This window comes from Rousettus aegyptiacus, unplaced genomic scaffold (assembly GCF_014176215.1).
Source record: "Rousettus aegyptiacus isolate mRouAeg1 unplaced genomic scaffold, mRouAeg1.p scaffold_m13_p_14, whole genome shotgun sequence".
Taxonomy (NCBI): domain Eukaryota; kingdom Metazoa; phylum Chordata; class Mammalia; order Chiroptera; family Pteropodidae; genus Rousettus; species Rousettus aegyptiacus.
Genome location: NW_023416289.1, coordinates 29,924,079 through 29,945,717, shown reverse-complemented (window position 1 = coordinate 29,945,717; position 21,639 = coordinate 29,924,079). Strand labels below are relative to the sequence as shown.

At 55.6% G+C, this 21,639-nt stretch overlaps 1 protein-coding gene across 2 annotated transcripts in view; it reads right to left on the bottom strand.

Annotated features, from left to right (window-relative positions):
* ZFPM1 (zinc finger protein, FOG family member 1) overlaps positions 1 to 21,639 on the bottom strand; it is a 75,634-nt gene that overhangs the window by 41,595 nt on the left and 12,400 nt on the right. For both annotated transcript variants that reach the window (XM_036231545.1, XM_016129456.2), the window contains exons 2-3: positions 3,973 to 4,101; positions 1,174 to 1,290 (exon numbers count right to left, since the gene is read on the bottom strand). In XM_036231545.1, coding sequence (XP_036087438.1) covers positions 1,174 to 1,290; positions 3,973 to 4,101 — 246 coding nt within the window. The remainder of the gene's footprint in view (positions 1 to 1,173; positions 1,291 to 3,972; positions 4,102 to 21,639) is intronic.

Genomic DNA, 21,639 nt, shown 5'->3' with positions numbered 1-21,639 from the left:
GGATGATGATACTGGCACTGCGGGGTGGACAGGCACCACCTGGAGGGATAACCAAAGCTGGCACTCACAAACCTGCAGCCAACTCTAGGGTTAGGTGGCGGGTCTGCACCCGGCTCTGCCACTTCCCAGCTGGTGACCTTGGACAAGCCCCTTGGTTGCTCTGTGGCCCTCTGCCAGGCATAGATTTCTCTGACACTCTCCCCACCGCGGCAAGGTGAGGCCCTTACCATGTAGTTTCTTCCCACCAGTCATGACCCTCACTTGTATTATTACACCCGCATGCATGCTCCCTGAGGACTGTGTCTGCTCACAGCTGTATAGGTCTGGTACACAGCGGGTGCTCAGTAAATGCTTGCTGCATCCACATGTGTCTGGCATGAGTACGCAGTCTCCGTTCCACCCTTTCAGTCACAAGAACCATGTCCTCCTTCTTCCACCCCCGGCTCCCATGCAACGGCTCTTGATGGCAAGCTGTCCCTGAGCCCAGACACGCAGCCCCACCAAACCCTCTCACACACCAGCCTGTGTCCCCAAGCTGAGGAACCACAGAGACAACCAACATGCCCAGACTTCCCTCTCTTCATGAACGGGTAGAACTGGGGGGATACAGAGAGAACACATCTGGTGGGAAATCCAAGCTCAGAATTCCAGCTGCAAATTGGACGGGTAGTGGAGCAGCACAAAACCGCCCTCAAAGATACTTCCTATGGTCCAGGACCAGGCAGTTCGCAGCCACCTCCTGTCTCCCAGGTGGCTTGCAGCCACTTGGGGGGCGGGGGGGGGGGGTTGCAGGGGATAGGTAGGGGTGAGTCCTCTCCTAAGTACCTGCTGTTTCTGTCTCCTGGGATGCCTATTTCTGCCCTCACTGCCTGTTTCTTTCTGAGCCAGAGAAGACTACCTCCTGGGAATCCTCAGAACACTTCCGGTTTGCTCTGAACATCAGCACAGTTCAGTGCCTGCCTCCAACGATACTGCTAGCCCCATAAGTGGGCTGGACTTTGGAACAGGCACAGGCTCAGGCCTGGTAGGTTGCCATCAACCTCTCTAGCCAGCAGGCCAGTCCCATCCCACCCGAGCTGTCAAAGTGGCTAGTTCCCAAGACTCCGAGAAGGCTGGGGCCTAGGAGCATCCTGGAGGGATAAAGCTGTTAGATCTGACTGCAGGCATGGTTACCTGGTCCGCTCCAGGAGCAGCTGGCTTCCTCCTCCAGACTCGTCTCTGACTCCTGCCCCTTGGTCTCCTCGGGGCCTCTTGGAGGTGTGGGGGGCGGTGGCGGCAGGGGCTTAACTTCTGCAGAGAGAAAAACATGATCAATTCCCTCCAAGCCTCTGGCACCAAGTCACTGGCCTGCCCCACCCTGTGTCCAGGAAGGACACTGAGGCCCAGGTGGGTGAGCACAAGCCTAAGGGCGCCCACCCCTGAGCTTGCTTTAATTGGGAAGGATCAGACATCTCATTTTTCCCCTTGCCCTTTAAAACCTCTTATCCCCTCATTAATTGTAGCAATAATTGCTATCCCAGCTGCTGTTAATAATTAGAGTGCAGGATGGCCTACCAGACACGCCCAGGCAGGGGCACACAAGAGAGCTCCGCCTCCCTGGCCTCCTCCTCAGGCAGCTGGGGGCCCCTCTAGCAGGTTCTGCACTCAATTCCAGCCCAAAGGGCATATTTGCCTTCCCTGCAGGCCTGATAACCACCTCGGCCCCCAATCGATGAGCTCCCATAAAAGCCCCCCCTTAGTGACGTCACGTGCCCAGCAGATTATTAATACCCGAGATAAGAGCCGTGATTAACATCAAATAAATCAATCACACAGTATAAAAGTCCTATTATTTTTGGCTATAAATCAACGTGGCTGGCATTTGAGCTCCAGCCGCGGCCAGGGGAACAGCGCTGGGCCCGCCTGAGAGGCCGATATTGCTCCTGCCGCCTTATCACGTCCATCGCCACGTTATCACCACGGCCTGTGCCAGGTGCAACTCCGGCTGTTTTTTCTAGGTCCTTCCCCATCCCCCGCCCCCATGCAACCCCAGCTCCCAGATCAGATAAGGGGCTAGCTTCCCAGGAAAGCCACTGGGTCAAAGTCCACCAGTAATGAGCCATTTACCCTTTGGCAGATATTGGCCTCAAGAGGCACCCCCTCCCCCACCATTAGTGCGCAACACCTAATAGTAATAGTCATGGTGATGAGGTGGCCCCTCACATACTCTTTCAGCCCCTCGTCCACTCCGAGAGGCATGTGCCCAGTTACAGATGCAGAAACTGAGGCTCGGGAAGAACAGGAACGCAGCCCGGGGGTTGACTGGGAGGAATGCTGGCTGTACCAATAAGCACTGTGAGATGATGTGTGATGATGGCACAGATAATAACAACAACGAGCCAGAGCTGGGACCAGAGGCGAGGCCCAGGATGTCTTCTTCACCCGGCCTGGAGGTTCCTGGTGAGCTGAGGGTGATGGAAGCCCCGGCTCTGGGTTTAAGTCCTGCTGGCCCAGCCTCTTCTCATGGAATGGCCCAATGGGCCTGCTGCTGGGGAGTGGGACATGGGCTAACAGGTCTCAGAGGATGAGGCTTGTTGGGCTCCTGGGCCTGTGACTATCTCTGATGCTCTGACACTGAGAGATGCTGGGGATAGTGGGTCCACAGTGAGAAGGATCCTCCTGCCAGGGATCAAGGCCTGTCTGGGATCTCTGCCCACCCCCTGCCCCTCCTTGGCTTCTAATCCGCCCACCCCTCCCTTGCTGTCCATTCTCTAGCCCACCTCAGGACCTTTGCGCTGCAGGTACCACCGCCTGTTATACCCGTCCCTGTGCACTCACGGCATGCGTGGCATTTTTTGGGTCTTTGCTCAATGTCGCCCCTCCCCGCTGCCCTGTCTCTCCTTCACTCCCAGTCATGTCCATGTACTTACCACCCTCCCAAATGGTCCAGTGTGTGGCATATATCTCTCCCCCATGAGACTGTGGTCTGGGGGTAGGTAACTCAGCCTCTGTGTGCAAAGGGCTTCAGGGTATAGAATGGGAACAGGAGTAAGATCACCACCATGACCATGCTGGAAGATCTAGGGGATGTGGGAGCACCTCCACCTCAGCCCTGGGGGTACAGCTAGCCGGAGGGGCTGCCCCAGCTTTGAGGCCCTGCCTGAGACCTGGCCAAAGCAGTTCTCTTGATGTTAGGTTAATTCACCTCCAGGTGGGGGCTCTCTCTTTCTGTGTCCTGTTCTCAGCTTGAGAAATGCATCCCTCTTGCCCCTGGGGAAAGTGCCACCAGGACGGCCCTAGGAGATATTCCAGGTGCCTGGGATGGGGTGGCACGGGGATGGGGAGTAGGCAGGGGGATGGGGTGGAGGCATCAACATGAATTCAGACCTAAGGGGCAGATCCCAGCTCAGGTGCTTACAGGCTGTGTAACTCTGAGCAAGTCATTAACCTCTCTGGGCCTCGTTGCAGCTGTAAAATGGAGTGACATGCCTTAATAGGAGAACCTGCTATGTACCAAGCAGCATGTGTGCTGAGGCAGGTGCCACAGCCAGGCAAGGCCTTGCTGCCCCATTTCATAGAGGGTAAACTATGGCTGGGAGAGGGCATGGCTTTCCTGAGGACACTCAGTGGCCCATATGACTCCTTCTCTAACCCTGGGCTAAGCCTTCCTTACTAGGGCCTTGATCTCCCCATCTGTACTACAAGGGGCAGGACTTCTAAGACTTTTCTGCTGAGGATGTCCATACCTCCTCTCTCCAGCTACCCACTGGCCCCTCAAGCCCCTGAGGTCAGGCCCTAGGTTGGGAGCCACCCCGGTCTCCCCTGGTCCTACTGGGCACAGTTAGCCCACAGACATACCAAGCTCAATGTCACTTTACAGGTGTGGAAACTCAGAGGGACTGGCTCCTGTGACGTCGCAGGTGAAGACAAAGGAAGGCGTGGGGTAGCTCAGGGTGCCAAACCCCAGTCCGCCACGCCCACCGCCTGACTCACCTGGACTGGAAGGGCTCAGGGGCTCAGGCTCCCCCGAGGCCTCTGGCTCTGGCGCTGCAGCTTCCTGCTGTGGAAGGCCAGTCTCTGTGGCTTGGGCCTCTTCTCTGGCCTCCATGTCTCCGAGGGAACCTGTGGACATAGCCCAAATGGTATCATGAGGTACTGGCCACTCCTGGTCAGAGGCCATGACAGGGCTTCCAACAGCATGGGGGCTCCCTCAAGAGTCACTGAAGACTTGCTGTGTGAACCCCACCCCTGCAACAATGGTCCCAGACTCTCCCCTCTGCTCTACTCCAAGCCATAGGAGCAGCTATGGAGGATCTCCTGGGCCAGAGGCCCGAGGGTTACACTAACGCCATGGCCTACCCCATCCCACAGGTACACACTTCAGGGGTTCACGGAGCCCAAGTGTGCATCCAGAGCCCCTGTGGGTAAACATCTTCTGGGCTTTGTTCAGCTATTTCCTCCACCTCGAACCCTCCTCTGGGTAGCGCCTCAAGCTCAGGTTTCGAGGTCTGGGAGCTTCTCAAGGGTAGGCCCCAGCACCCAGGACACAGGAAGTGCTCAGAGAAGCTGATTAAAGGAATAAATGCTTGATGGGGCACAGGTGAATGCACAGGCATCTAACCTCTGGGGGCTACAGTGCCCCAGACCTGGGACCCCCTAATTCTAAACCTCAACCCTCCCCCCAGAGACTCTTATAGGAGTTGCCCCATGGAGCCCACCTAACAGGTGAGAAGACAGATGAGAATCAAGGTAGCCTAAACCCAGACCCCCTGTGAAGGTGTGGAAGCTGGATCCACCAGTGCTCCTGACTGCGGGCCAGGGTGGCAACCTCTGATCTGAGGTCAGATGAACAGTGCCACTGTGGTGGCAGAGGGAACAGTGAAGAACAGGGTCCCTCAAGACTTGAAGTGTTAACCCCACCCGCTCCCCAAACCCTCTAGGGCCCTTTGATCCCTGTTGATCTCAGCCTTGGCCACAAGACAGGTAAGGTGTGGGGCTGCCTCCTGCCCCAATTACAACAGCTCCTTGATTAACATTATTTCCTTATAATGTTGATGAGATGCTATAGGAACCTGACTGCGGTTTGTATCAATTAGCCTTGGGTAAAACTGGTTTCATTATACGTCATTTCACTTAAAGTCACAGAACCTGTAGATGATGTTAAAGGAGGACTTACTGTACCTAAGTTCCTCTCCTACAGGCACCTGTCCTGCCTCCCACCCACTGGTTATCAGGTAGACGACACCCATCATCCAAGTGTAGTGTGGGGGAGGATCTTGACTCTTGAACCCCAGCTATATGCACTCAAGAGTCGGGGTATGGGGGTGGGGGTGGTTCTGGGCCCAAGCCCTCTTGCTGCTGAGGAAATGAACAAGAAGAGTCTAAAAGCTGTGGCAACATCTGTAAATTCAGTGTCAGAGGTGCCCGATGGAGCACAATGGGGCTTGCTCTGGCTGGTGACAAAAACAGAAGGTACCAGAATGAAGGCCTGAGTTGGCTGAACTCTCTATCCCTGGAGGAAAGCAAGTAGCAGAGGGAGACTTGCTTGGGATTCACACCTCTGTGGTTGGTGTGAAATCCAGTGCCTTCTCCCCGGGAAAATGCACAGAGGGACCAAAATTTGTCCAGTTTCAGGGGTTTCTCACTAAATCGCTAGTGTTTTCCTGTACCCTTACTCTCTTCCTTTTCCAGGGTTTTCCAGGGGTGAAAGAAGTTGGGCAGGTGACTGATGAGGGGAGATGGGGACTGCTGGTGCCTTAGATGCCTGTCCATAGAGTAACTACTGTGCAAACAGCATCCAACACGGGCCACACACGCTGGCTCATGGCAGCAGGAAGGGGAGACCCACGAGACTGTGATAGAATGAGCAATGTTGTGGCCAAGTTCACTGGCTTACTTTCAAAATCTAGCAATTTACATGGAGCAGGGAGGTGGCAAGCTGGTTTCTCTTTGCATTTCAGCTCGCCTCTCTGACCAAAGGTGGATGACGGCCAGCTACAGTAGTGAAAACTGAGTTGTTCCTGGTGTGGCAGACACCTTTCCTGCTTTCCGAGGGCAGACACTGTTTTAGAAGGCAGAGGTGCCAGGACCTCTGGACTCTGTAGGGGACTTCCAGGCCAGCAGAGGAGACAGTTAAACAATAAATGGGCCCCAAACCGAAACAACGGAAAATTATAAATGTGCTGTGAGAGAGAGAGGCAAATGAGAGAGAAGAAAAAAAACCAAAATAGGCAGAGATACTACTTGCAGATCTCAGAGGGGACGACATTGGTACGAGGATGAAGGCTGCGAAGGCAGAGGGAGCGGCTTGTGCAAAGGCCTATAAATCCGACAGGCCTCACGTGGTAGGGGAAGGGGCGGGATTCAGGGCTGAGAGGCGAGCAGGGCTGACTTAGAGGCAGGGGACATGTGGATCCTAATCTTAGGGGCACTGGGTAGCCACAGAGGGTCCCAGCAGGGGCAGCAAGGTCATTTCCCAGTTGCAGCCCTCTGGACTTAGCTCCTGATGAGTCCCAACCTCTCCAGGATACTTCAGAGCTATAATTACTCAGACCACACAGAACCAGCCCCGGGCTAAGCCTCCATGCTCTCTTCAATGCGCCCACACGGGCAGGCTCCCTGGTGGGCTGGGCACACCCCAGACCGGTCCAACACGTGCCTCTGGGACAGGTGGGAGGCCTGACCTGCCATGACCTCCCTTGGCATGCACTGGGGCAGGAAAGCAGAGGCTGTGGTGGAGGCTGACCTTCACTCTCTCTCCTGTGGGGTCAGTCCTGAGTGGGCACTGCCAGTCACACAGTCCTGGGGTCAGCCTATTTGCTGGCCATTTTCTAGAAGCCCTTGTGCTTTCTGTGGCTCATTCAGAGCAGGGCTGAGGCTCCTCCTGCTGGATGGCCTCAGTGTCCTGTTCTAGAGAATGGGTACAAAGCCACCTGCTTTTAGGGACTGCAGGGACCAGAGCACTGGGGCCAGGCTGATACTGGACACACAGCTGACACTCTGCTCCCCACAACTGCCAGCGCTGAAAAGATGCCTTGCTCAGGTGAGCCTCAGCCACCCAGGGAGGCCCTGAGCTCATGGTGGGTCCATTTATGGGAGAACAAAGGCACACGCTCTTTACAAAGGCGTGACAATGAGCGTGAAGAAAGAGGCTGCCGGCCTTGGCAATTTATTCTAATGTCTCTAATTCAGTTCCAGCACAATTAAAACAGCTCTGATAATGCAGGAGACAATTGCTAACCAGCAAATTTCTACAAGCCCACAATGAGGATGTGGTACAGTAAATTCCGCCCCACGCCTGCCTCAGCACCCTGAGAGTGTGCCACATAACCTCTTGAGCCCCTGTGACACCCCCGAGGCCATGTAAGGGCACCTGGCTCCTTGATCCACTTGAGTCTCAGGTAGGAAGTTTTCTCTGCTGGCCAGGGGCATTGGTGAAATGCTTTGCTTCCCCGGGTGCCCTGTGCTAGCAAAGAGCCCTGCCTGGCCCTTGTGAGACCCTCTCTCAAAGGCCTTAACAGCTGAGCCAGGCCAACCTATGGCCAGGCAGGAGGTGTCCTTGCTTCGTGACCTCGAGCAAGTCACTCTTTGTGCTCAGAAACCACACAGCTCCTACCTAGCAGGATGAAATGTGGTGCCACCTGTATCTGAGCTTGGCTCAGGGCTGGCACACAGTAAGTACACCCCACATATCAACTGTTATCACGATTAGCTATAATCACCCATCACCCAGTGGGGCCTGGGAAATGGTGGGGGGATGTGTTATTATTAAGCACTGCCCATATATGAGCCCTGTGCTCAGCATTTTACAAATGTCCTCTTTACCCCTAAGCCTCTTTAGCCCAGGGGTATAGAGGTGGTGGGGAAGGTATGTGTGGGGGAGGGGGGCATACTACCAGGAGCCTGACAGGGTACAGAGAGGATTGGTGGGAGAGGACAGAGGGTGGGTGGTGGGGGTGAGGTGGAGGGTGAGGCAGGATCCTGATGCCAGTCATTATGGGCGAGTGTACCTTCTAAGCTCAAGTCAGGCCCACTTTGTAGATGAGTAAACTGAGGACCAGCAAAATGAACTGACCTGCTCATGGGCTTGGGCCAGGAAGCAGTGATGGGGGACTGGCGGGCAGGAGCCTCCCGCAACATGCTACCCTTCCAGACATTGGCTCAGGCCATGGTCCTTCTCTCTGCCAGATGCTGCCCCATGCCTCCTTCGCCATGCTGAGGACCAGGAGCAAGAGTGATGCTAGTCCCATTGCCTGGCAGGGTGGAGAGGCCAGACACCTGTCTGGAGAGCCCACAGGTGACGACAGTGGTCACCGCTCTCCAGGACAGCACTGAGCACGGCCCCTGCTGTCCGAAGCCCCTCAGTTATCATGGTGAGCAGACGCCTGCACACAGATCTGTCTCTTGCTCATTAAGCTGGACGCCGAAATGGAAATGAAAACATAATAGCTATTTGATTGGGGGTGAGATATTTTGCATATTGGCTCGGTGCTGATAGTGGAATTTCATCAACTCCCTTTTTTCATGCTTTAAAACTGAATTACAGAGACAGGCTCTGTGGAGCGGGATGATCTCAACTCCTCCAAGGCCCCGAGCAGCAACGATTAAGGATGACCCCCTCCCGGCTTCCACAGCGAGGCAGCTGTGGGGGAGGCGGGGTCCTTTTGAATGACTGCCTTAAAGAAAGCCAGAGCTGGGGGCTGAGAAGGGAACAAAATCCCCCTAGACTCTGGCCTGCAGGTGGACCTGCCTGGTGAATGCAGATGGGGGTGGTTCAAAGCAGCTCAGAGCACTGGATGGGGGAGTCTGGAGGCCCCGGGTGAGTCCCTCCGGTTCCTGTAGACTGTACCTGTGTTGAGTCGGGGGACTCTGAATGACACCAGGTCATTGGAAATGGGAAAGAACCAAGGCAAAGCCCCAGTGAGCTCACTCTGGACTGGGGCTTGACCACGGGTTTGGGTCTCTTCCTTGTGCCTGCCCATTGCACAGGTCGTTTATGCCTCTCTGGGAAGGTCCTCTAGAGTCCTAATTTACAGGGGAGGAAACAGAGACGCAGGCACCCCTGCTCCCTCCCTCCCCTGCCCCCGGCCAGGCAATCCCTTCTGTGTCAGGGCTAGATTTTGAAAGCAGGCCCACTGACCTGGGGTTGGAGTAGACACAGTGCTCTGCTCCTCCTCCACCAATACCCAGGCCTGGGGTGATGCAGAAGAGGGAGAGGAATGCCAGGCAGACCCTGGAGTGTGGGTGAACCTGGGCTCTGATGGCCCCATTCTCAATCGTCATTCTTTCATTCACTCACTCACCAATTCACTAAGAGTTCCTTATTCACTCATTCACTCATCAAACCTTCATCAAGTGCCAGACCCCCACAGGCATTGGAGACCCAATAGTGACCAAGACCTATTCCCAAGAAAGAAACCTGAAAGACTCAAGTGTGGCCATTGCCACAAAGGAAAGGTGGAGATGCCAGTCAGGGAAGCCTTCCTGGAGGAAGCAACAAATGAATGGAGATCTGGAAGTGGACAGAAGGAGGTTGCCTGAAAGGGGGGCCAGGGAAAAGCATTCCAGGAAGAAGGAACAGCAGGATGCTGAGGCTGATGACCTTGTACAGGCTATGCCTCCCTGAGCCTAGTTTCCTGAAAGCTAGGGATAGAAACAGTCTCGTGCCATGGGCTTGGGTCAGGGTTCAGTAAGGGGGTGCCAGTGGGTGCTGAGCACAGACTTGTGGTTATTATTACAATTGTTATTGTTTCAAGTCTCCAGGGAGGTGCCACCTGCCCCTCTAGGGTTGGGGGGTAGGGGTGGACAGGGCTGGGGTAGCTGCGGGGCTGGGGCCTGGGGTGGGCATTGCAGGCAGAAGAGAGACCTCCCCCCTAGGCTGACAGAAGGCCTGAAGTCATGTCTTGCTGGGCAGCTGGTGGGTGGGCAGGGGCACGGCACTGCCAGGAGAGAGACCCTGGCCTCTGGGCAGCACAGCAGCCAGATAAGGCCCTGATAACAGAGAGAAAATAGCAACAGATTCAGACTTTCCCACTGCTGGGTAGCGGGCAGCTCAGGCCATGGCAGGGACAGAGTGGCGGTGGAGAAAGCCCTGCTCTCCCAGAAGGAGCCATGCTGTGGGAGCTCAGGGTGATGTGTCTCAGCCATTCCGAGTTGGGTCTGAAGCCTGACCTCTTGGCAGCGGGCAATGTGGCCTCTCGTGAAGCACCCCTTCTCCTAGATCCCGGCAAGTAGGAGTGGATGCTCTTAAACCCCTCCCGGATAGATTTGGCTAGTGTTTGACAGACAGGAAAACCAAGGCACAGAGCACAGGGGAAGCTGGCTGCTCTGGCCCAGGCCCCCGGTGTCAGGCGCACCACCCAGCCTCCACTCATGGTCCAGGCCTCTCAGGACCCAGAGACTCATACTTTACGCACAATCCTGACAAGCAGCTGAGTTACTTTCCAGGCCAAGGTGGAAGGTGAGAAGCAGGTTAGAAAAGGGGAGCACTGAGTAGGTACAGGATGGGGTCTGGACCAAGCCCAAAGGACCAGAAGGGAGTCCAGCATATGGGGCTCTGACGACGACAGGTGTCCCTGCTCAGAGCAGCCCCAGATGGTTCTGGGGCCGGTAAGGTCAGCTTGTGTCGCCCATTGAGGGCAGGGGCATGCCCAGTGGGGCTTTTGATAGGAAAGGGTCTGGGAAAAGGCGGGTGGGCACAGGGGGCAAGTCTTAGACCCCCAGTAGAAGTTACAAGGCCTGGGGAAAGGGTTTCACGTAATCAGAACTTCTTCAACAGCTTCTCTAACATCTGGCATAGAGGTAGGTCCCTGGTCCGCTGCCTCCTAGGAGCTTGTAAGCAGCAGAGGAGTGAGGGTTTTCTTGAGGGGTGCAGGCACCCACGGGAGGAGGCTAGAGCTCTGAGAGGGCCTCGTGGGTACCCGGCCAGTCTCTAGCACTGACCAGCCCTCCCTGCGGGCCTTCTTATGCCCACTTCCCACCAGGATGCTGAGGCCTGGCACAGATGCCACATGGAGCCTGGCAATCTCAGTGGGTCCACCTGCCATCCACTCCATCTTCTCAAATGTGGCCGGAAGCTGCCCCCTTCTCTCCACTCCACTGCCACTATGGGGTCCAGTCCATCAGTAGGTGTTCCCCACCAAGCCCTAGCTCCTTCCTGCTCTACCCTTGCCCCAGGATGAAGCCTAAACCCCTTTTGTTGCCCTGGCCCTTCACCCACAGGGCCTCAGGGCACGCTGTCCTCTGCCAGGACATTCTCTCACCACCTCTCTGCCCAGCTAAGGCATCTTCACCCCTCAGTGAACTCTTCCTCCCATAGTCTGGGTGTTCCCAAAGCCTCACATTTATTTGCAAGTCGTTTGTGTGTTTCTCCGGGGTTGGGGGTGGGGGAAGATCTGGTTGGCTGATGCTCCTTGCCCACCCCTCCTGGTGTCTAGAGGAGGATGAAGGGTGACACCTTGCAGCCAACTTCAAGGAAAGTGCCGCCCCAATAGCCCTAGTGGGGTGTGCCCATGTGTAAGAACTGCACCAATGGCCACGAAGACAAAGGTGCTACTGGAGATGCAGAGGGTCCCAGCAGAACACAGAAGAGTTTCTGGGGCCTCAGTAGGCGTGGACCAGGAGGCCCGCAGGCCCATGCTGTGGCCCACCAGTGGTTCTCATCAACCCAGGATCAGTCCCAGATGACAGCTTGGGCGACCACAAAGAGGATGTTGGCAAGATAATCTTGGCTTATTCGAGCAGGCAGCCTGTCCTGTGGAGGGGAGAGTGAGTGTCTGAGCCTCTGCATGTACAGGGGACCTGGATCCAGATGCCCTCCAGCACTGGTCCTGCCTACTCCCACCCCCACCTTACCGACTGCACGAGTGGGACTGGGGCAGAGGAGATATGGGGACTAAGCAGCTTGACTCTGTACTTTTTCACCAAGGGTCAGCCAGACATTGCTTGAATGAACCTTGCAACGGGGAGCTCACTACTGCTCTTACAGAGTCACAGATATCTGAGTCCTAGACTCTTGTGCCTGTCAGGCCTTGGTCTCCCCATCATAGCTGTGTATAACTGCCAGGCTGCGAGCCTCATAGTCCAGCAGGCACCCAGGCCAAGTCTGGTGGTGCTGGTGAGTGTGACTGTCCCAAGTAAGCCAGGCTGGAGGAGGGTGGCTGGCCACTGTCACAATATACTCTGGGCCATCCGAGGGCAAAGAGATGCCCTCAGCATCAAGCACAAACTTGCAGTGCCTGCGGGGTGCCAAGAAGCATGCTCTCAGGGAACACAGAACCACGTTCTAACGGACGAGCTGCTGGGACCTACTCCAGCTTCTGACAAATTAAAAATATCTCGTGGAGATATAATTCACATACAGTACAATTCATCCTTTTAAGTGTCACTCAGTTTTAAAGGCCTAAGTGTTCATTGAAAGAAGGGAGGGACAGTCATGTACACCCAAATAAAACCCGGGCCCTCCTGTGGCCCAGTCGTATGCAGAGACACACATTGTAGCACCTTTCCCTGTCAACTCTCCCACACCCTAGCCACCCATTGCCTCTCAGGCCCTAAACCAAACCCCCAGCCAGGTCCCTGTCCTCCACTCTCACCCCCTGCACCTGTTTGAATGTTCATCATGCCAGCTTCCCTCTCCCTCTTCCCAGGTCCCTTCTCCCCACATCCACGTTCTGGCTCCATCGCAGGCCTGGCAGCCAGGCTGGCTACCACCAGACCTCACCGTCAGGGCATAGAGGGGGGCCTGGGTGTCAAGGACAAAATAAACTTTCTCCTCGGCAGACAGAGGGTGGGCGAGAGGTAGAGGCCAGCGACCATGCTCACATGGATATTTTGTCCCTGTGTCCCCATTATGCCTGTGGGGCTGCTATAACCAAGGGCGGCTACAGGCCCAGAAAGAGGACCCGTTTCCTACCAGTGTAGCTTTGGGACAGGAGGACCCTTCCCTAGGCCCCAGGCGCTCCTCGCCCTGTGGCCTTCACCCTTTCTTCCTTAGGCCTCACCTTCCTTGGCCACTTGGTGGTCAGCTTCCTAGCTCCTTCCTCCTGGGGCTGTCAGTTCAGATTCTAAGGACACACTCTTTGGTGGATGGTGGTCCCCCACTGTACTCAGGTTTACCAGTGATCTCACTTGGAAACCCCGCACACCTCGACCCATCCTCCTTTGCTCAAATGCCCCCTATCCATGGCTTTCCATTTTTCTCAGTACCAAAGCCAAAACCTTACCATGGGCTGCTGCCCACATTGGCATTCCAGCTCTGGAACACTGCCCGGCACACAGTAGGTGCCTAATGAATACTGGTGGCTATGTGGGGGGTAGGAGTAGGGAAACAGGCTGTCCATGGATGGCCTGCCTCAGAATTGGGTATGGCTGGGGGCCTCCCGGGCTCCCACAGGAGTGGGGCTGGGGCAGAGGAGTAGGAGAACTTAGGGTGTCTGGTTTGGCCCCACAGGGAAGCCTCGGGGTCTGAGCCTGTGAGTTAGGGGTGGGTGACCAGGAGCTGAGTGAGCCCCAAAACAGGGACATGCCACCTCCACCACTGGAGAAAGATAAGCTGGGCCTGCCTTGCCTGGGGTCTCTGAGGCCTGGGCGGGTGTAGCAGCTCCAGGCTGGGAGGGACAAGATTTGGAAAGATAGGACACTGACACTGGGCAGGGGGGTCCTGCACCCATATCCTGCCCCCCAGCCACCACCACTTCCTCCTGTGGTCAGCGTAACCGACAGGCGGAACTCAGGGGGCTTAACTGCCCTGACCTGAGGGCCACGCCCAGCAGGGATCAAGAGTTAGCCAGGCACTCCCAGTGCTCACGTAAACCTAGAGGTCTCATGGGGCAGGAGGGACCACAGGCAGCGTGGGGGCCTCTCCCAGCCTGGCCCCTGCAGGGCAGGAGCAAACAGCAGTAACAATGACAGCAGTAGGCACTTACAGTGGCCTCTGAAGCAGGGCCAGTTCTAAGGACTCAACCACATAGCCGTTTTGATCCCCAACTCCTTGACTTTGTGTTACTTTCTTTTACAGATGCAGAAACTGAGACAAAGGGAAGCAAAGAAACTGGCCCAAGGCCTCACAGCTAGGAGAGTGGATAAGCAGCCCACCTGCTCCCCTTTTTGGTACCCTGCCCTGTGCCCAGTTGTTTCCTGTGCATCCCCACCTGCTCTCCCTGTTCATTGAGGTGGGGAAGGAATTTGGACCCAGGTTTGCAGACTCCCAGGCCTGAGGCTTTGTTTCTCCTTTCACCTGGCCTCAGCGTTCCCTCCTGGTCCTGTGTCACAGACAGCATGAAGCCTGGAGAAGCCCTCCCTTCCCTCCCCTTTCCTTTCTGCACCCATTCTCTGGTTGCTGGGTGACTGCCATACGTCTGCCCAGCCTCCCCACCCCCACCCCTCGACTATCTGTTCCCCGAGGCCAGGGCCTGGGCTCTGACAGCTACTCTCTGCATGGTGTGGGGCAAGCGTGCCCCTCTCCACCATATGGGAGTGTCTGCCTGCTTTCCTGCTGTGGTGCAGGGTTAGCAGGGGTGTGCAGGGCCGGCACCCAGGGCACCACCCTCCCTTTGGCCTCCTCTTGCTCAGATCCCCGGAACACACTTGCATAGTCCTCAATAGTTCATGAAGCTCTGCCAGGACCCTGCTCGGGAAAAGCCTGTAAAGAAACCAGTTCTTCTGTACAGAAGAGGAAACTGAGGCAGAGTACTATGCCAGCCCCTGCTGGGCACCATCATGGGCCTTGGGCCATCTACCCACACAGCTATTCAGGGGCTGGGCTCCAGGGCATCTGAGTCCGGATCTAGGGAGCCTACCTAGACCTTAGGTTACATATCTGGCAAATGGGTACCACAGCACTGACCATGTAGTGCCTTTATGAGTGGACAGGAAGGGGCTTTGCAAGACTCCCCAAAAGTGAGTTATTCTCAGGAACACTATGACTCCTATCAGGTTTCTGAGTGTCTGCTACGTGCTGGGTCAACCGTGGGCAAAAAGTCCAGATGGGTGTGTGTGTGTGTGTGTGTGTGTGTGTGTGTGTGTGTGTGAGTTGTATGTGTGAACATTCTGGGTTGGGGGTGGACATGAATCTCAGATACCATGAAGAGCTAGGATGGTACAGGATGGAGGATGGTAGGCGGGTGTGGGGGTGGTCAGTAAAGCCTTCTTGGAGAAGGACGAGGAGATATTAAAGTTGTGATCATGAATGGAGAAAACCGTTCCAGGCAGAGGGAACTGTCAACACAAAATCCTGGAAGTTGGTGGGTTCCTGCGCTGTAGCTGTGGACAGTGGGGGTGGAGGAGCAGAGGGGCTGGAGCACAAGGCAGAGGGCCAGGGGTTTATTCTTGGTACCTGGGGAGCTAAGCAGAAGACTATGGGCACTGGACAGCAGGGAGGCCCCGGTGTGTCGCTGTTGTGGATGGCCACCACCTCCAGGCAGCCCCCGGCTGGATGCCACCTCCTTAGCCTCAATCAGGATCCTACCCTGCCCTGAGCCTGCCCCTTCTCTCGGGCCAGGGCCAGTGGGCTGGTCCCCCACCCCTGTCCCCAGGGGCAGGGGCTGGGCAGGGTGAGGCAGAGAAAGGGGAGGCAGAGGAGGTGGGAAGAAAGAGTGGGGCCTGAGAAAGCCCAGCCTGGCTGATAGGGGAGAGATTGGTTTCAGCCGGAGTTGCGGGCCTGCCAAGTCCACATCCTATCGCGCGGCCTGCACTTACTCAACATTCATCTCCGCTCAGCTTGGAAACTTTATCAACGCTGGAGGTTGGCGCCATCTCTGGGCCTGGCCACTCCCCACCCTCCGATGGGCCCGATAGCCACTGATAGATTACATGAGATTGTTTCACTCTGAGGACCGATTACTAATACTCCCGGGAGAGGAGGCACAGACCACGTGGCCCGGGCAGGCTGGGGAGGGCCAGGTCACTCGTAGGGCGTGGGGATCGTGGAGAACACACTTGGGGCCATGTGTTAAAGAACCCAGTGTGTGACTGGTGGGGAGGTGGAGGGGCAAGGCCATGGTGTGGGGTGAGTGAGACTGGTGGTCAAGGTCATGGCATATAATGGAGAGCAGGAGGCTGTCTGGGGAGAAGACTGGAAATAGTGTCCAAGAAAACAGGGGGGCCGCAGGCTCCAGAGAGATTCTCCAGATGGGCCGATAAGGCTGATAGATGGGAGCGGGGCTACGGCTAGTGGAGCCGTTTCCGGGTAGCCCCCATGTCAGATGGATGGAATCACACTCTTCCTGGAAGGAGAAAAGGCCCAGTGTGACAGTGCCCAGCCGTCTGATAGTCGGGGTGGGAGACCCCCAAGGAGGGATGGGTAGGCACGGAGCTCTCTTCAGCTCCAGACTCCTCTCTCGCCTGGCCCTCAGGCACTACTGCTCGGGGATCTGCACTACAGCCACTATGAAAGGGGCCTCTCATCTCCCATTTTACTGAATTGCTGCAGCCCAGGGAGAGGTGAGAACTCTGGGCCCAGGGAGTCCTGGGTTTAGGATTTCATTCACCCCTTGGGATGGGCGGTTATTACCCCCTCTTCCAGGCCAGGTCATCCCAAATCTCTGTGGTCAGGCCTAAGAGACTTTAGTGCTCAGACGTGTGGCAACCACCCCAGGCTCTTTCTTTAGTGCTCTGGGGATGGTGTGCAGGGAGGAAGGAAGAAGTTGGTCCTCTAGGTTGCCCTTTTCCTTGTTGGGTGTGGCCAGGTCCTAAGCAGCAAAGCTAGTCTGCTCCCACTGCACATATGGGAGTTAAAACATCAGCCTCAAATTCATAGACAGAGTAGAATGGAGGCCATAGGGACTTGGGGGACAGATGGGGACTTAGTGTTCAATGTGGACAGAGTTTCTGTTGAGATGATGGAAATTTTCTGGAAACAGATGGTGGTGATGGTTCTACAACTTTATGGATGTACTTAATGCCACCAAATTGTACATTTGAAAGTTACAATGATGAATTTATGTATATTTTACTACAATTAAAAAATATCTGCCACCCAGTGCCAAGGGGCACATAGCAGATGCTCTGTAAGTACCTGTTTTCTTCCTTGGGGATTCAGAGACACAGGTCCCTCCCTACCCATGTGCATAGCCCTCCACGGTGACTTGGCTGTCCCCGCCACCACATTGCCTTGGGCGTCTAGCCCCATGCCCTGCAGCCCAGGAATACCCAGTGAGATTGGACCGAGCCCCAGGAGTGTGTAAAGCATGGTCCACACAGCCCCTAATGGTCCCCTCACAACCTCGGAGTGCCCCATCCCCATCTCACAGAAAATGAGACCTAGGCTCAGGCGTTTTAGTGACTGGCCCAAGGGGACCCAGTATGTATTATTGGGCTGGGATTTACACCTAAGCCATGTGGCTACAGAACTGGCAATCGCAACCCTTTCTAGAGTAACTGAAAGTCATGACAATGATGGTCACATTGGGGCCTGGACATTACAGCTTTGAGCCGAACCCTCTGGCTTGTCAAACATTTGCTGGCATCTAGATTCCCCAAGGCCATCATCAGGTCAGGGCAAAGTGGAGTAGAAAAGTCTGGTACGTCGGAAAGAAGTAGATAAGGAGGAAGAGGAGAGAGAAAGAAGTGAGGAGGGAGAGGAGGAACCACACAGTTCCCTGTGTACCCAGCTCATACCCTGGGCCCAGAGGCCATGTGGCTGTCCTGGAGGAAGAGCTAGGCAGCATGCTGAGGTGGCGCTGGCATTAGAACTGGGCCTGGCTGTGTTGGTCAGTGCATAGCAGGGGGCTGGCACTTCTCTTCTCACTGTGATGTCTCAGTCCCTGCTCAGAGCTTTGTCTCCGCTGTTCCCTCCGCCAGGAACATTCTTCCCCACACATGCCACCATCCCATCCGTCTCTGCTTAAAGTCTGTTTCAGTGTGGCCACCTAGCTTTCCCTGACCGCCAATCCCCCAGCTCCAGAGGGCCCTTCCATTGTTAGGGATTCTTTTTTTCCCTATCTCCCCACCAGCCTAGAGCCCCGTGAGGGCAGGGATTAAGGCCCTGCATGTGAAGGTCACTGGGAGCCCTGGTCCAGGCCCCACACACAGTAGGTGCTCAGTACAAGCCAGAGGCCAGCCTGTCTGTCCCAGTTCCCAGGCAACCTCAGAAGGAGTGAGCCCCAGCCCTGCCTCAGGGACAGGGACCTGGCTGTTCACTGGTAAGGATCCTAGTTCCTGCTCTCTGGGACTCTGTCCATGACGTGCTCACTTGCAGGCACTATCTATTGCTTCCAATTTCCCCTTTTCTCTTGAGTTTATTTTGCTCTGCTGGGATAGGGGCTGAGGTGGGAAGTAGATTTAAAAATCAATCCAGGGTGTATTTATCAAGCACCTACTGTATGCTGTGTACTCTTCTGGGGGAAACAGAGCTGGCGGTAGAATGGGGGGCACCTCTTAGAGAGATTTCCAGGCAGGTGTTAGGAAACCCCTCCCAAGTAAGGCTGCCCACACTGTCCTTTCGCTTTAGCACACTGAGTTCCTCTGACCCTCACGCTCCGCTCCCCACCCCCAGGAGGCACCATCACCCAATCTTATGAGATGGGGAGCCAAAGCCCGGAGAAGTGAGAGGCTGAGAACACACTGGCAGTCTGGTTCTGGCCCGATGGCCCCCTCCCTGTTTCCTCCCCTTAGATCTCAGCCCAAACTCGTTCCCTCCTTACCCCTCTGCTATTTTCCACTTACGTGTTTTTGAAAAACACCCACATCTGTGGCTGGTTTTTGGGTCACGAAGCCCTGCTGGGACTGTGGGAGCTGGGGGGGGGGGCCTCTGGCCGGGCTCTAGGCTGGCTGGGCCTTCCCTGGGTACCATCTTGCTCACAAGACATCCCGTGGGGGTGCAAAGTGACTTTGAACACAATGAATGCCCCAAAGTTACTTGAACATTTCCCATAGATACGGTCTCCTGTTAAAACAGAGAAATCCGGAAGACCCCGTTTCTAGAATACATTACAGCCACAAAAAGAATAGGGGACCCCCAGAGAACATCCTTGTCATTGTGTAGATGGGTAAACTGAGGCCCAGGAAGTAACAGGGCTTGCTGGGGAGCACAGAAACCACCCTGGGAGGCAGAGACGAGACTCTCTCGATTATAGAGGGGAGGCAGATCTGGCAAACGGGTTAGGACTGTCATTTATGAAGATGGTGCTACCAAGAGCCTGGCAGAACACGGTTCTGTACAAAAATCATAGCTGAGGGAGGGCAGAGTCGGGGGACAGCGTGCACAGGGTCTGGAGGTGCCCAAATACAGGGAGTAGGAGGGGCAGCTGGCTGGCCTTGAGCTGTTCCCACCCTACTTTTGAACTCAGTGTTCCCATCTGGGAGTCAGAGTTGGCAGCGCTGATCTCAGGAACACACAAATCCTGGCTCCCCAATTCAGGCTGTGGGGGTCTGGGCTCTGAGGGTCAGCAGGAGGTCATCTAAAGGTCAGCCTGTCTAGCCTGTGCACAGGCAAATGGGTGGCTCTGGCAGCAAGGCCTGGAATGATTGGCCCTTCTAGAGCTGGCACAGGGAGATTTTTACCACTGGGGTAAGGTCTGGACTGGGACACTGTCAACCATATTAACTGCTTTCCGTGGAGGAGGCCCGCCCCACACAAAGTGCTCAGCCAATCCCTAGGTCTCACTCACGTCTATTTGCATGCCCCATTTCCACTGGCTGCCAGCACACAGGTTAGGACCTTGGTTCCCTGGCTGATGGGTGCCTGAAGTTGTTGAGTGGGCAGGGTTGCAGGGCTGGCTGCAGGGGCTTCGGGGCCCAGGCTAGGGCTGCTGGACTCTGGGGGTGCCAGACATTGGGGGACTAGGCTAGGAGGGCCCCGTGCTCTGTGAATGCCAGATTCTGGGGTGCCAGGATGAGAGACTTGGGCTCCGAGGTACTGGGTTGGACTCTGGGGGAAGTTGATGGGATCCTGGGCTGGGACCTGGGGGTGCTGCGCCTTGGGAGTGCCAGACTCTGGGGGGCTTGGCTGGGGCTCTGGGCTCTGAGGGGTTGGGCTGGGCTCTGGGGGAGAGCTTAGGCTCTGAGGGAAGAGGTTCCGGGGGTAACTGGCTCTGGGCAATTTGCCCCAGCCCCAAGTCCTTGACACAAAGGGCTATCTGCCACATGGGGAAGACTTGGGTTATAGTTCAGACTCTCCCTTTTCCTCTAAGGTTCTCTCAAAGCCTCAAACTCCACCTACCCTCCTCCCCCAGTTAGGAATGACTTAGAGGGGGAAAGATTCTGAACCAAGGTCACACAGCCAGTTCACGGCAGCACAGCTGGAACCGCCCCAAGTCCCAGTCTCCCAACACCAAGGCTGTTGGGTCGTTCCCTCCAGGGAGGGCCTGTAGGGGGCAACTTCTTGATTTTAGCTGCCTTGTATCAGGGTGGGCTATTTTTTTGGTTTTCTTTGCAAAATGATGATGATAATGATGATGATGACGATGATGATGATGATGATGATGATGATGATGATGGTGGTGGTGGTGGTGGTGGTGGTGGTGATGATTTTAAGAGAAGACAACCCCCTTGGTTTTTGCCTTAGATCTACTGGCACCACTTTCTCAGGGCTCTGTGAGTTGCGGGGCAGTGGGCTCAGGGGTGTGAGTGTGTGAGTGTGCTTGTGCTTTTGTTCCTGGCATTTTGGTGGGTGAGATAAGGGGAAACAACAGAACCGCTCAGAGCAGCAGGCAGATAGATAACAGTGATAGGACTCCTCCACCACACAGGCCTATCGTCCTGTTTATCACAGTTCCTTTTTCTTTCTTGTTGGGGGTGGGTAGGGTGGAACACACCCCCATCCCCAGCCCCCAAGCCAAGGAACCAAGGGGTAGAGCCTCCTTCTCAGACTTCCTCCCTTAGTGTCCAACACTTCCAGCACCCTGGCCCAGAGCTCCTGGCTAGAAGGGGTGGAGGTCCTGGGGTCATTGTCACCATGCAGACAGCAGCAGCAGCACATCTGCCCTTGCAGAGCAAATGACCCAGCTCCCCCTCATCAGCTCACACAAGGGTCCTAGAAGGGGATAACTCCATTTCATAGATGAGGGCAGAGAGGCTCAGAGAAGAGACACAAGGGTGGGGTGGGGTTGAGATTGAAACCCGAGCCTGGAGGCTGGTGGTCTAGAGACTGGGTGCTGAGTTCCTACCTTGAAAAGTCCTGCTCTGGTGAGCATAGTTGGGTAGGGACAGGGAGCCTATAGGGGAGCTGGCCAGAGTCCCAGGCCTGTAGGGCAGGTCTTAGTATCTTTAGCTCCATTTTACAGATGTAGAAACTGAGGCTCAGAACAGGGCAGTGCCTATGAGCCATAGTGATGGGGCAGGCTGGACTCCACACTCCTTCTGCATTCCCTCTGGCCCTGGTGAAAACAGAGGGTGGCTGTCTTAGGAACAGACTCCCAAGGCCATAGAAAATAGGTTTCAGAACCTCCTGTGTCACTGGTGGGACAGGATGGGGTCCTGGGCCTCTACAAACTGGAGCTGTTTGCCAAAATAGTCCAGGAAGAACACTGATGAGATTCATGGAGCACGTGTAGCTAGCAGCCCCAGGAACCCTTGCCCCTGCACGTATGTGTTCCCTAGGGAGCCCCTGAACCCTCAATGCTGTCCCCATTTCTCTCCCATCTCATTCATCAAAGACCAAGGAGGCCAAAACTGTGATTATACTCATTGTTTGGGTGAGGAAACTGAGGCCCAGGGACATTA